Source organism: Strix uralensis, chromosome Z (genome assembly GCF_047716275.1).
Source record: "Strix uralensis isolate ZFMK-TIS-50842 chromosome Z, bStrUra1, whole genome shotgun sequence".
In the NCBI taxonomy this organism is placed as follows: Eukaryota; Metazoa; Chordata; class Aves; order Strigiformes; family Strigidae; genus Strix; species Strix uralensis.
In genome coordinates, this window is record NC_134012.1 from 83025937 (window position 1) to 83041547 (window position 15611).

The 15611-nt window shown below is 39.2% G+C and overlaps 1 protein-coding gene across 3 annotated transcripts in view; it reads right to left on the minus strand.

The window, feature by feature from the left end:
• ITGA2 (integrin subunit alpha 2) overlaps positions 1–15611 on the minus strand; it is a 69929-nt gene that overhangs the window by 16120 nt on the left and 38198 nt on the right. For all 3 annotated transcript variants that reach the window (XM_074857188.1, XM_074857187.1, XM_074857190.1), the window contains 13 exons: positions 15129–15267; positions 12963–13108; positions 12091–12234; positions 9785–9988; positions 8838–8974; positions 7226–7365; positions 6104–6255; positions 4672–4782; positions 3997–4079; positions 3030–3171; positions 1308–1400; positions 184–260; positions 2–85 (listed from right to left, as the gene is read on the minus strand). In XM_074857188.1, the coding sequence (XP_074713289.1) occupies positions 2–85; positions 184–260; positions 1308–1400; positions 3030–3171; positions 3997–4079; positions 4672–4782; positions 6104–6255; positions 7226–7365; positions 8838–8974; positions 9785–9988; positions 12091–12234; positions 12963–13108; positions 15129–15267 (1652 nt within the window). The remainder of the gene's footprint in view (position 1; positions 86–183; positions 261–1307; positions 1401–3029; positions 3172–3996; positions 4080–4671; positions 4783–6103; positions 6256–7225; positions 7366–8837; positions 8975–9784; positions 9989–12090; positions 12235–12962; positions 13109–15128; positions 15268–15611) is intronic.

Sequence of the window (15611 nt, forward strand, 5' to 3'; positions counted from 1 at the left end):
CCTTGTGAAGTGAATTTCTGCATCATATCGCAATGGAATTGATAAGCTGACCTGGTTGTCCAATTCTTGCTCTTCCTTGCTTTCACTGTTCATCAAAACACATTTAAGCCAGGTGTTATAATATTATTTTATACAAAAAAGTTATTAACACCTAACTTACTTTCATACGATTATATACGTTACCTCAGCGCACGAAAACTTAGAACTGCCACATTCTGAAGATTTTTCAGGTTAAAGTCAAAACTAATATCAAAGGATACCTATGGAAGAGACAAGGAACACACAGTAAATTAGTTGATGGTACAACATCCAAAGGACTTCCCAACAGCAACATATTCATATGTGCAACAATCCAGAATTGCTCCCTGTACCGGAATTCTCCACTGATTTCTGCGTAATATTTCAGTAATTTCTAGTACTCCAGAACTGCTTTGGCATTGTTACACAAACATGACTATTTGTGTTTTTAAATAATGTATAACTAGCTACAAGCTGCAACAAAAGGTGTGTGGGATTGCTTCAATTACATGCTTTTAAACACTAGCACTAAGACAAGATTTGTAGTCATTCTTTTCTTCCATTTGTTCCAAAAGGTCCTATTTGACCAATGACATTAAAAGCTCAGAACAAAGTCAACTTTTTATATATAATGTTTTTTTGATTTTGCTCTCCATGCCACAGAACATCATGTTTCTATTCTTTCTAGCAAGTTTCTTATTGCTCCAGTTGATTGTGTTAGAGGCTTGGAAGCCTATTTCTGTTCTGCCCTTAAGGAATAAGAGATTAAGTTCCATAAACCCATGGATATCGCCAGATTTATGATGTATATGAGAAAAAGGATATACGATCTATCCTAGGGCTGTGTGGACCACCTATCTCCTCTCAAAGCAAACTGCTTCCTTGGAGAGATGAGATTCACAGAGCAGAAGAGAGAGATACCCCAGGTTCATGCAGCAGGAAGGGTTTGATGGGGATTGCCTCAGTTCCCAGGAGGCTACACACTATGCTTGCTCTCTGCTTCTGCTCCCAGCCCTCACCCTCTGAGAGTTACAAAGCTACAGTAGCATCTGAAAGCCATGGGTATGGACAAATATGCTTCAAGAGCCTTTCTTCCTTTAATCTGGCAGGGAGTCACAAAACTTTAGTGCTTCGTTTGCTTCTTTTAATGCCTCTGAAACCCAAAGGAAAGTTAACTGTTGCCAAATCTAAGAAATGTTCACCAGCAGTAAATGCAGATTTAGGGGAAAAACAACAACAAAAAAAGCTTTTGGGCATCATTCAAGATTATTTAAACACACTAGCTCTACCTGTTGTCCTGTTCTGAAAACAGGATAGCTTATTTGGCAAATGATTGTACTTTGTGTTGTTCCTGTCTGACACGAGACTTCAGTCCCATCACTCTGCAGAGGAAACAAACAGAGAAGTCATCTTAATATCAGGTTTTGATAAAGCAGAGAGGAAGTTCCCAGTCTGTATCTTCAACAGGACATGTATTATGCTAAGGAGTAGTACAAATAGGTGTTATGGCAGTAATTCCTAGAGATGCAGCATATAGGTGGGGCATAGGCAGGACTAGGAGACAGGCAGGAGAAAGGTGGGACAAGGACCAGTCCCATGAGATTTCTTGTGCTCTGTAATGATCTTGTTTGAATTTTATGCTAGGTTTGGAAGAAGGAATAGAAGCTAGAGAGTACAGGTCACATCCAGCATTAACTCCTACAGTGCTTTTTTACAGACCTTCCGTAGACATTTACACGACCTGAGAGCTAGTTAGGTACTCTCACTGTAGAGGTTAGTGTGCAGAGTTGAACTTTTTCTACTTTTTGTAGGAAAATCTACAATACATATGTATTTATTTACTGCTTTGCAGAATATTTAACATATTGCTGTACCACATTAAAGACAAACTTGTAGATCATAGCCAGTTAACATCACTTTGAAAAAAATTCATTAAAACATACTGTCTTTTGTTACAAGCATCCTTAGCAGACATTTACCATTCATGAATTATGCTACAAAAAAAAAAAGCAATAAACAACACCCATACTTTCTCAGCCTATGCTTTTCTTCATGCTTTGAAGTAGGCACATTTCTGGTCAAAAGCTTCACTTGTAGGTTGAAACACTTCTAAGCAAATGGGCTTTTAAAGCAAAAGAAAATCCTAGCTCCAGTGTGGTCTTTTGGCATGAGTGGAATGAGCAATTTTGCTGCACAACAGGATGGGGAGGTAGAGGGGCACTCTCAGTGCTGTGTGGAGTACTTCTGCCAGTTCATTGTTCAGGAAAATGCTGCTCTTGGGCAGCAATGAATGCTCCTATCCCTCCTCTCCCTTCAGTATAGGGATTGCTCTGGATTTTACCCCTAGGATTATCATGCACCTCTCCAGTAGTGGCCTGACCACATAAAACAAGCACTGAAGTCTGGATTTCATCCTTCATGAATTGTTTGGGAGCAACAGTTGAGATTATAGATTTACTGCATTCCCAAAAATAGTATGTATAATTCCTTTCTTTCCCCTTTTCTAAGACAAAATTCATTAGAAGGGCTTCTGGTATAGCAATCATTTCAATCTGATTAACTGTCTAACTGGAACACATGGCCTTGACTGTAACACTATTTCGAGTTCCAAGGTCTGTGCTTTAAGGCACATCACTGATGCTGCATGCTTGATTTATGAAATAAAAATTCCCTGTGGTGCAGTAACTGCATTCAGGCATGTTGTTAGGAGTCAAGCAGAAGATGTGGGTGCCAAAACTTAAAGTGAGGAAAAGATGACTGAAATACTGAGGTGAGGTCAAACTCGACAGGTTGCCAACTTTTATGCTGAGTTGGCAGTGTCTCTCCTTGACCTGAATAAATTGATACGCTGAAGGGAATAATTCTGGTATCTAAGAAAATAAATTGGGAGAGAAGTTTGCACACACATTCTTTCCTGGGATAGGCAATACTAGAAAGAAAAAAAAAATTTTTTCTGAGAACCTCAAAAATCAGTGGCAGTAACAGAGATGGTGAGGTTGGGTATCACATACCGGTAAAGATGATGAAGCAAAAAACAAGTTGTCTGAAAACGTAGCCTGGATTCTTGTGTTATATGCATTTTCCTTTTTATTTCTCAATTTCACATTGAACGTTAATCTTCTGTTTTTGCTGCTGACAACAAACTGCTGTTTGCTGTTGGAAAATAAAGTCCATTGTTTTAAACAGAGGTACTAGAACAGCTGTGGATCATGAAAATGTGTTGCCTGTAGCCAACAACAAACAACAAGCACAGCAAGACATTTCCTACATTCTACGCACTTAAACGCTCTGCTTTCTAAACTCTTTGACATAAGAAACCCTGTGATGGTGTTTCTTAAAACTGAATGGGATCAGCATCTTCTCAAAGTGCAGGACCTTGATGATGTTTGGTCAAAGTCACTTTGCTGAATTTTCAAGCACTCTACCTGGTAGGGAGGTGGGGCAGAGAGTGGGCAGATGACGCAGATGGCAGCTCCAGGAAGAGGCAGCCCTGTCTCTCTGCATACTGTACATGTATGCGTATACCTGCACATGGACTGGGAATATGTGCTGCCCGAATGGCTGACCTCAGGTCCCCAGCAGCACAGCCTGCTGCAGCATCCTCACTGCTCCCCGTGGGAGGGACCAAGATGGCTGCTGCAGCTGCTGTTGCTTTCCCAGTGTGCTCCCTTTGCTGACAGCAAGCCAGCCAGACATGATTCTTCTGAATGCTCACTGGGTCCTCATCCTTAAGGTACCAAAACTTGCGTTTGTCTAAGCTGACAAGAGTGCTACTTCTATATCTATGTTCCTATTATACCTCTTTTTCCTTGATTGGTTTAGACAGAAATGCTATTGCTTTTTTTATCCCTGCTATTTCTAAGTAGATGTTGAATGAGAAAGACATTCTCATCTAGAAATTCATCCAAAGCCTGCAGACAAACCATCTGATGAAAACTTACCACCCGACCCCAGCAATGCCACTGATTCAGCTCTTACCCATCATTTGCCTTCCGCTGAACACTCAGAACAAGATCACAGATACAAAGTTCATCTTCACCACAGTCTTTAATAAAAGGAATCTATGAAAACCAAAAACATTTTCTGAATGACAGGGCTCAACTTTAAAATTATCTATAGACAGTAGAGTGCAAACACCTCTGAGGGGAAGCACATTCTTGGTTTGCAGATAAGAAAAATCTCTCCGAAGGGAATTAAAAACCTTACACATGAACAAGTTAACACTGAGTAACATGTTGCTAGATGTCAACTGATCCATAGGAACGGTGCAGGCAGTTGTTAACTCACAACAAACGTGATTTAATCAAAGGGGGTCCATCTCTCTTATGTATTCTTTTACTGTAGGATAAACTAACCTAAAATAGTTCATCTTTGCCATCAACTAGAAGTTCACATCAACAGTTACAAGGCTCAGCCAACATGCTTGTTCAAATGCCATGGTGGCCGATATGTGTGTGTGAGTAAGCCCATGCAATACAGACGAAGGTATAAAAGGAACCAGGGGACACCCCTGCCAGGTGCCTGCTTTCAGCCCAGTGAATTAACTGGAACACCAGTTTTCACTTGCAGATACCTCTTTGGTGTTTGTGGGGGCCACACATTATGGACACATGGACAGCCATGCATTTTTCAATAGTAAGTCTGCATACTTACACTATAGGCCACAGATGCAGGAGAATATATGTCAAGGACAGGGCTGGAGCCAGGATCTGCAAGACCAATGTCAATGCGCAAACTAAGTGAATTCACTGCATCAGAAGGTTCCTGTAAAACACATGGTTCAGGTGATAGTTGTCAGCACAGTAAACAGGGTAAAATTGGTAATTCTACTGTAAATTGAGAATGCATAGTAAAATCATACTTGCTCTAAAAAAGAAGTAGCAGTACAAACCTTAATTTCTTGACTGAAATAATTTTGTGAGATTGCCTAATGTGGGCTCCTCTTGCTAAACAGCTTTTAGTGCCAGGTCCATGATAAAACTCATTTTCCTAGGATTCTTGGAGACACTATTCATCAGTCACTTCTAGGGCTAAGAAACATGCAGAGTCTCTGCAGCTGCAGAACATGGTCCTCAAAAGCCACCACCAGGTGACTTTCATTCTCACCTGGCTACACAAATCAAATTCCTATTCCACTCTGCCTTACTATTGCAGAGAGCAGCTGGTCCTGAGCAACAGTAAACCACAATATACCTCATGTGTCCTCTGTTTCTTAGTACTGCATGAATGGTCTTCTAGCTCATGGCTCCACAATGGCACTAAATGTGATCAACATAGAGAATCATAGCATACCAGGTTGGAAGGAACCTCAAGGATCACCTGGTTCAAGCTTTCTTGGCAAAAGCATGGTCTGCACAAGATGGCCGAAATCCCTGTCCAGGTGGATCTTAAAAAAAAGTGTCCAATGTTGGGGAATCCACCACTTTCCTGGGGAGATCATTCCAATGGCTGATTGTTCTCATTGTGAAAAATTTTCCTCTTGTGTCTAATCGGAATCTCCCCACGAGTAACTCATACCCATTACCCCTCATCTTTTCCATAGTCCAAGATATTTGCACTGCAAAGAAAAGCAGGAATTGAAGTCCTTTACCTGACCTAGCATCATGCAGGGTGCTTAAGGCAATTCTTATGGCCATATTCAGTCTTTGGTTCTAGAGAAAGATGGAGACTTGCTTATTTTTATTTTTTTCCTAAGTGTATACTAGGACTAGCATGCACCAGAAGTCTGCCTGAAATGCTGTTAGTTTGAAAGAAAACGTTTGCATATATGTCTTAGTTCTTACAGAAGAATCTACTAGGAGGGAAATTAAAATCTGTTGAAACCATGGACTATGGGCTCTGTGTTATGTCAGAGCTGAATTACATAATTAAGAACTGCCTCTTCTACCCTAAAAAGCTGTGCTGAATTTGACAGTTATTAGCTTCTTTGAAATCAGTCTTACTAAGTATTTTTCAGTTGTGGGTAATTTGAGAAGCATAAATCACTGAGTACACCATGCATGAAGTTCACCTTACAGACACAAAAATGATCAGAGGAAGACGTTGATGAATTTTGTCACATAAAACTGGTTGCAACTGCATTTACCTGTACATTGAAGACATCATGAACACAGTTCTCCTCATGACGTACCACAAGATCCCTCTGCATGTACCTTTCATTATTTTCTTTGAACAGCCCTCTAGAAGTCACTCTAAAAGACTGGAGATCTGCATCCAATGTTGCATTGTACTTTATAGCTACAAGAAGAATAACAGTACATTTTTTGCTGAGTATGACTGCTCATGATCTCACTACTATGCTCAAGATTACAGAGTGACCAGGCTTTCCAAACCACACTAAATATTTTACTTTTTTCATAGCTTGATAAACGCAGAGCAGTCTCAAAATGAAAAAAATTTCTCTTGTGTTTTCCAAAGCAGTCAAACAGGTTTAAATCCTGACGTAAGTTCCCATCCACAGAGAGCACATTAAATGGCAATCAATCCAGTCTCCACTGCAGATGTCTGAGCCTGCAGCTCAGGCAAGAAGCCAGTCAGCAGGGCCAGGATTACGGCTAGATAAAGGGGCCTTGCAACAATATCCCTGAACTCTGAGGAGACTATAATCTGCATTTTCTCTTCAATCACATAATAATTTCTGTTGTCTTCTCTTCATATTATGACTAATACGCCGTGGAAGTTCACCATTATTTTATAGCTCACAGTCATGAGTTCCTGAAGGCACTATACATAGCACTGAAGCATGGTGTTATCCATGACGTTTAAGTAAATAGCTTCATGAGAGGCCAGTGTTGGTCTCAAAAATATTTGGTGCTCTCCTGTCTTCTGAAAAGAGGAGTTTCTCCCCACTGAGATCTGCACTGAGCCTATGGAATTTATTCTTTTTTCTCCTGAAGAGAGAAGAAAAGTCAGCAGTCTGCTGTTGAAACCAGCAAGTTGAAGAAAAATCAGCTTCTCACTAATGATACTTTCTGGGGTTTGTTGAACACCAAGGATACAGCTATCCTTTATACTGTTAATTCCTCACTTTTTAAAGATTATGGAGCCAGTGATAAAAGTAGTCTGAAAAACACCTTCTCAAGCACTTAAGTTTTATATTGATTTTACCTTTCTTGACATTCAATCTAATGTTTCTTTAGAATTTCCACTACTCATTCACCTAATGGACTTTTGAAGAAATTAATGTAAGTCATTGAAATACTCTTACCCACTTGATTATTTCTCTTAGCAGGTCTAAATGTAGCCTGAAAACATATTTTGACCGTTATTTCTGTGTTCTTGTTCAGCAGGCTGATTTTCTCAGGTTTAAATGAGGCAATTATAGACACATTTGCAATGCTTTGAGACCTGAAAAATATTTTTAAAAGGTTATGTGTGATTTTTCAAGAGCACTGGGTAACATAGAAGCTGTTGTCTATTACTATCTATAAAGGTAACATTGATTTCTCAATGTAAACACTTTTTAATAGCACTGGTAAAATTATTTTTCTTTGCATATATGTGATTTTATTAATACAGTAGTTTTCAGTAATGACAATAAATAATTTCTCATGTCAAATTAATGAATGATCAATAGCTTTATCCTAATGCTCTAATCCTTTCCTTAAGATAACAGAGCACGAAGTCCTTGTCCTGTTTTCCCAACAAGTAACCTTCTTCTGCTCCTTTAGGGAAGTTAATGATCTCTCCTCTGGGAAGGCGAAGAAGGGTAATGCGTCATTTTAATTAATAATCTTATTTTTCAGAAAAACAACTTGCATGTAATTAATCAAGATTTTGAAGAACAGTTTCAAAGGAACCCTGCATGTAAAAACAAACACTTTTGATTAAAGTGAAACTCATTAATCAAACCAAATGGCAGAGTGAAAGAGAAATGAGCATCTTCATTAATCAAATCTAAGTAAATGCTGGTACTCCAAGGAACATATTTTTCTTTAATGAAATTCCCACCAGCACCAGGAGCAGTTTTATTGTGGTCAAAAGTCCAAACTGACCATTCATTTTTAATAATCTTATTTCATTATGAAATAAGTAGCAATTCAGTGATGTTTTTCTTCTTACAAGAGGGAGCCTCAGGCAAGACGACAGGCAAAAGATAGGGAAAGCAAGCTGCATTTTAAATTTAGCTCCTCAAGCAAGTAGTGGAAAATACACAGTACTTAGAAAGGCAGATTTGGGTTCTGTAAAGCCTTTCTTCTTTATTTTGTAAAAGTACTCAGACTGTACATGCCAGAAAAGATGGGTTTCTTGCCAGAAGTAAGTGCCAGCTTTTTCACTGCTCTCTGTCCTTACCCAGCAGGACAGCTCTCTCTCCATATCAGTGTAGCAGGCAGTGAAGCTCATGCAGGTTGTGTGGGAAGTGGTTTCATCTGTCTCAGGCTCAGCTATCAAAATTATAGTGTGGCTACTGAAGTACTGCTGTTACAAATACTCTCAAGCAATCCTCGCTTGCCTGCTGCAGCCCCTTCCCTCTGGACCATGTATCTGCAGAGCAACAGTGGGCAGGGGTGTCTCCTGGCCCTCCCCAGCCCTGCCCAGGTCCCTCCTGGCAGCCCCTGCCACCTGGCTTCCCCCTGTGTGCCCAGGCTCTGCCCCCCACGCTGCCTTGGGTTTCAACAGTTTGATGATACATACTTAAAAAAGGTTTAGTCTGATGCTGTTCTTCAGCTAGCTATGATAGCAGCAATGAGGCAATAAGCGTGTTAGTTCTGAACACACAGAATAAAAGAGCTTTTGGGTTTGTTTGTTTTGCTGTTTAATTAAATGCTCAACTTGCATCTGAATCATTAAGCACTTCCTTTCTGAAAGAGTTTACTAACCATAGCAGAACTACATTTCCATCAGCACCAACTGATACGTCAGTAATGTCATCGTCATCTAAGTCTCTATGGCCATCTACTGATCTTCCAAAGAATTGAAGCCGTTGTCCAAAAGCAGAATCTGATCCTAAAATTTTCTGGGAAAGAGAGTTTGGTTACTGAGTTTGCCACAAGCGTGTTTAAGTCTGTAGATATCAGCCTAAGCAATGGATTTTCACTGATAACTCCCTGTATACGCAGTGTATTGTTTAAAGAAAATGCTTTTGTGGATGTTTTCTCAGATGCTTTTAAGCACTTTTTCTTCCCGTGTTGGAGCAGGCAATGAACAAGATTTTTCTGTCCTGGGAGTAGATCAAATAAGTGACTGCTGTATGCCAGCTAGTACTTACTGGAAACTTCTTCCATCTCACATTGAGCAACTCAAAGAATAGAAAGCTTAACAGGACTTCTAATAAATACTTTCTGCAACCATAAAGTCTGCATGGAAAGTGACATTAAAATTACCATTATATTAGCATATAGGATATGCAAAGACCCTTGAAAGTCTTTTTCTTTAATACTTCACATTTATAATTAACAGAGGTGGGATTTATCTAATCTTCATTGCTGTACATCAACCCTAAAAACCTGAATAATGGGTGTCAAAAAATGTACAGGAAATTAGCTGATTTCATACATGGGCACCAAAAATTATAAGAGGCTCAGACAGAGCATCTTGCAAGTCCTTTTCCTCTACATGCTTCAGTTATCAACACCACAACATCAACCAGGGCATGCTGACAACTGAAGTAAGGAGAGGCACAAAACTTGAAATAAACCATGAGAATAACAATACTCCTTTTATTTAGAGGATGAAACAGTAGCCAATTTAAAGAGAAAATCATTCTGTTTTCCTCTAGCAGATCTGAAGGCACTGAATACAGCATTATGCAACAAAGGTAATTTACCTGAGAATATTTGGTACGTATAGTCTTTTGAAATCCATTGTAAATGTAAATTGCTCCAGAGTTTTGGTTTTCCAGTGGTGCACCTATTACAACATCATTAAAGCCATCCAAATCAATGTCTGCAAGTGTTGTGATCGCTGATCCAAAGCGAGCATTTTCTGACCCCTGTGGACCTTCCAAGAGTTCTTGTTGATCCAAAATTCCCTTTAAAAAAAGGAAAAAGAAGAAAAAGCAAAAACACAGCTATCATTGCACCAGATTAGACATAGGAGCAGTATCTATGTGCATTGTTTTTTGTTTCTGTTTTCCAGTACATTCCCCTTGGACTGCTCAAGCCCAAATTCCTTCCCCATTGTATTGCCCATTCAGTTTGCATTATGTCTCAGAGTCTTGGCAAGCATTACACAGCAAAATCAAAGCACGCTATGCAAAGCACTAACAGCAAATATTACCATATGTATGAAGTTTAAATGCTCTCACTGTCCTCATCTGACTGTTCTGAAAGTTTCACAATACATTGAAAAATACAGTTTCCAGTTTTGGATTACCAGTTTTTATGCAGAGGGAATGGAAATTATGTAACTGGACATAATTCTTTGAAACAGAAATGGAATTTCCTAACTAAACTAATGCAAAAAACATGTGTCCAAATGCTAAACTCCTGATCTCTCCTGTGCCAATGAAGAAAGAAAGGTTGGAGATCTTTATAGTTAAATAATCACTTTTACACTAGCTTAAATTCAACTTTCTGGCAAATATCGTTCTCATCTTTAACCTGTTATCACACTGTGCTTAGAGTTTTAGAAATACCAGACAAGTTATTTATTAAAAATTACTAGAAAAGTATTATTTGTGCAACATTGCACAAATCCAGGTTATTTAAAAAAAACCCCAAACTTTCCTTATTCTTAACTTTTAAATAATTTTAAATCTAACATTTGACAAAGACTAAAAGCTGTAAGGATAGACTTCCAATTTATTCAGTTTTCAAAACATGGAAAAAAATCCTTTCATTTTTCTTTTCTTCTATATTTTGTGTCTAATTCCACAGTCACAATGACCAACGTCAGCTGCCAGCAGTACCACTTCTAGCACCTCTATCTACCTTGAAATTGCTTTAGAGTACAGTTTGCTGTTGCTCCAGGATGACCTGACAGTGAGGAGGATGGTCCTTCCTCTCTATTTATTTGATTGCAATTTACCTAGTAAAAAGACCATATTCTGTTTTCTCTGATGGATGGCAGGTATTAATTTACTTTGCATATCCAGACATCCAGTGATTGATTGAGAGACTATTCAAAAAAGTGCCAGAGGCTTCAGGACTGTTAATACAGATATTCTGAAAACATCTACTACAGGTCTGAATAAAAAACACAGTCAGTCAAGCATCAGACAAATAACATAGTTTCACTGAACAAAGGAGACAACATGAGTAATAGCAACCATCCAGTGTGAAAGTCTACGAAACAATGCAGAAAACTGGCAGAAGAGCATTTATTAGATCCATTTTGGGAACACTGTTAGGTGTTGAACAGATTTGCCAAAATCAAATGGCAAACAATTAGCAAAAGCCTTGAGCTAAGTTTTTCAGAGAAATGGTCAAACTTGTGTTCTATTTGTGTAGAGTACCTAAAACCAGGACCAGGAGCCACCTAGAGCAGCAGGGCTCTGGTCACTAATAGTGCTTAGCTACTAACTTGCTTATTGACTCCATTTTCATCTGTTCCAGCTGGCTGGTTCCCAGATTACATGCACAAGCAGCTCTGGGGAAAGTTTGCAGCTGCTCCTGAAAAGCAGAATGGGCAAGATCGCACTGGGAGGGGCTTTGACAACAGTCCTTTTAAGCAGGCAGGCTTGGCATCCTTTACTGCTGCCCTTACACCACACCCTGGGAAAAGCACGTGCTTCATTTCTCGTTACAAAACCACAACTCTCAATATTTCTAACACTTTGAAAAAGATACGCTAGTGACTTACATGCCCTGAAGAGATGTAGGGCCAAAGGCTTTTTTGCATGCATGTGGCCAGTTTGCTTTGAAAAAAGCTAGCCCTGAGCAATGCCAGCTTGAGCGAGTCTGCTGCACCAGTTGGCTGTGGGGCCACGGATCACTGCTCTGATCACCCTCTGATTTAACAGAACTGTCACTGCCACTAAGTAATACTGCTGTTTGGATTGCTTTTTTCTTGGTAAAACTGTAGTCCAGGGAACAACAGTAAGTCCCTCCAGCTGCAACTGAAAATATCAGCACTGACCATGGATGGAGAGGCAGGAAGCTGATTCCAGCTTTGCTACAGTGCCATTCTTACCTTTGTGATGGAAAACATGTATACTCTCCCTTCTTCTTTCTTCATGTCATTCATAAACATTGGTGCACCCACAAGCAGCACATCTGTCACAGAATCTCTGTTAACATCCACTGAACACACCACACTGCCAAAGTAGGAGCCAATCTGAAATCAGTAGTAAGAGTCACATTTGTCTGTGGATTTTGTAAAGCATAATGTTTAGCACCTGACTCAGAAAAATTACACCCAGAAATAGTCCAATACTAATGAATGAAACTTCCCATTGGAATGAAATTACTCTATAACATACTCCAGTGTTTGAAGAATCATATCATCACCATGTGTCCATTGTTTCTGCCCAGTAGCTGCTGCTATGGCTTTACCACGCAGGAGTAAGAATGCAAACAGGGAATAAACTATGGGAGGTATATTGGTATGTTTTTATATATTAAACTGGGCACATGAAACTACCCAATCTCTTACTTAGTCTCAGATTTGTCTTACTAACAGACAAAACCAAACCCGTCTAAACTCACTGCTCTTTTCCAAATCTCTTCCAAAGCAGCTTCCAAATTTCTCTTTTGATGCTATCTACTTCACGACTTCTCAGGCAGAGTGAAGCTCACTGAGTCTCTCTCAATGGGAAGAGCTGACAGAATGATACATCAAGTAGCTTTGCATATTATCTTTTACCACTAATTAGATGACTTTCTAAAAATACTGTTTAAAAGTTACAGTTAACCTCATTGAAATAGTCTAGTGGCAAAGTTCAGATGGTTTCTAAAGGCATTGCAAGAAAGTGGAATTTTTGAAGCAAATACATTGCAATTTACTGCTGTGTCAATAAAAACAGATGCCTGCAAAATCTGCATTCATGACCAAAATATACTTGCCTGCTCGCCTCTCTGGGACTGAACAATTGCGATATTACCATCCTTGTCAACATCATAAACCACTACTCTGCCAGTGTAGTTGGATCTTGGTGCACCAGCAACAAAATAGACAGAGCTCTGAGTTGAGAGAACAGCAACAGAATAACCTGGGGAGAGAAGCCAACATTTAACATGTGTGAGAGACCATTAACTACAAGTCGGCAGTTGGTTATCCATAAAGGCAGAGGATGAATCAATCTGGTATGTTAGTTGCAGAGAATGATGCTTCCAGACGGGAAGTTAAGCTGCCACATACGCATAAAATTTGCAATAGTCTTCTGCAGAGAACAATGACACACAGATCAAGTTGAAGCAGGCTTGCAGAATAGCATGGACAATAGTTTAGCTTATTCAGTAAAACGTAGACCACAAGAATGTCATGCTTGTGGAGATAGGAAAAAGAGTGCAAACAGTGTCCTTGGAATGAAAAAATAAAGAGAAACATGAGATGAACGTTTGGGCCAGCCTTCAAACTAGGGAGGAACACCTAGCTTCTGCAAAGCTTGCAGTGCATTTTCTCACAGCTCACCAAACCAGAGCCCAGTGCTTTGGCTGAATACAACAGGCTACATTAATAGCTTGTCAGCTGAAGGGCTTAGATTGATTGAAGTTCTTTGAACATTTTAATCCTCATTCCCTTTATTCTAACATTATTTGCTTTCAGGAAACATCTTTTAATACCTGCAAATATTTTAAACATGTATTAGCACTATAAATCTAGCATTACTACATATTTTACATTTCTGTGGTTTAATTACAGCAAATTTATTTTAACAGAAGAAAACAAAATTATCCTTTATAAAGACTATAGTTAAACTGAATAACAAAATCCCAGTGATCGGGCAGAATATGCAGGTCTTTAGCAAGCTGCAGGACAATGTGAGAACCACAGTCTAAGAGGATTATGCCTTGGTCAGTACATACATCAGTTTAATTCAGATTTGTATGGAAACACTTTTTCTAGGGAGGGAACGCCATTGGAGACTAGAAGTTCAACAACCAACAACAAACCAAGATTTTATTCTGCAAGTTAAGGCCACATGTTCCTAATTAATACAGCATATAGCCATTTGAAATGAGAGGGTACAGTGCAGAACAGGGGCCAGTCTAGCAAGCTGTGACGTGCTAGTAGTCCCTTTAGCTTGGGCTCCCCCAGGCTGGTGAGAGAGCTGATATGGAGAGCTCTTAGTATGGGACAGAAGGAGGTGGAAAGGAAACGAAAGGACAGAAAAGGCAACAACGTTGTTTGCTCCAAAAACATTAAGACCAATACTCTAAAAGTGCCGTGTGGAGAAGTGCTGAAAGGAAATGACCTGACCTTTTAAGAATTATTCTAGAAAAAAGGAGGAATGGGAAGTCACACATGCAAGAGAGCTACTGCTTATTAGGTTAGGTTTAGATTTATTCATTGTGTTGGATGCAAGTAATGCTAAACCATAGGGAAAAAAACAATGTTAGTTGCAAAAATAGCATCTCATTAAGTAACTTCAAGGATACAAAAGTCATAGGTGCTTAATGTAGTAGCATTGTTCAGGGATGAATTGCCAGAGCAGGCATATTGTAAGTGTGCAGAAAACATTTCAATGAACTGAGAAGACAAACCGACTGGCTTTGTTAGGTCACAAAAACATGCATCAGAAAATATATGGGGTTTATAAATAAAATGTCTGTCAAACTGCAGCATTATTCCTAAAACTCTAAACTGGACTGGGAAGGGCCAAGACAAGAGCAAGCACAGATGAAACAATAGCAAGTCAATCAACTTCTCATCCACACGTAAATGGGGAAGTACATACAAATATTAAAAGAAGGTACCCATAATGATCAGTATGATACACTAAGCAGTCTCTTCAAATCCCATGACTTCTTATATCTCTGTGACAAAACCTGATTTTTTTTCAGCTTATCACATTGATATGAGTAGCATTTTAAAAACACAATAAAAAGATTTCATTCATGAACTGTTGACCAGTAAATACATCCTTTTACATCCTTTTGGATGTAAAATTCTTTTTATATTCTCAAATCAGTTCTTAACAGGAGTCTGGCTAGAGCAGAATTTTCCAAGTTCTTTAGTATCTTAATAAAGGTTTGATATATTTCCAGATTTGTATTTCAGCCCCTTACCTAGGTAAGAGCTATGATTTCTGTCCTGTAGAATCTTCTCAAACACATGACTTGGAAAAGTGGTAACTCTGTCTAAAGACTCCTGAATTACTGTTCCACTCCAGTCGTAGGCCCCAACAGCACCCAGCAGCAAAACATCCTTTAAAAAATAAAAATCAACATTTTAGAACTACTTATTTTAGAAAAAGTGTGAGCAAAGTTACCATACGTAATTTCCTACATCACTGGGTTTAAGGCAGTGATGTACAGTCTAATGACTGCAAGCAGTTGACTGGAGCTGCTTACAGTTACCACTTACTTGCAGGACTTTACTGCCCTGTCCAGAAGGATCATCACCCTTCTACTACAAGAGGGTAAGTGACTGCTTTAGCTCCCATGGCACTGCAACTCGAGATAAAATGGGTTTATTTAAACACTGTGATAATTTCCTAAGCCTGTCCACCCTGGAGCTGGGCTTGCCAAGTCTATGCTTTTATGCACTTA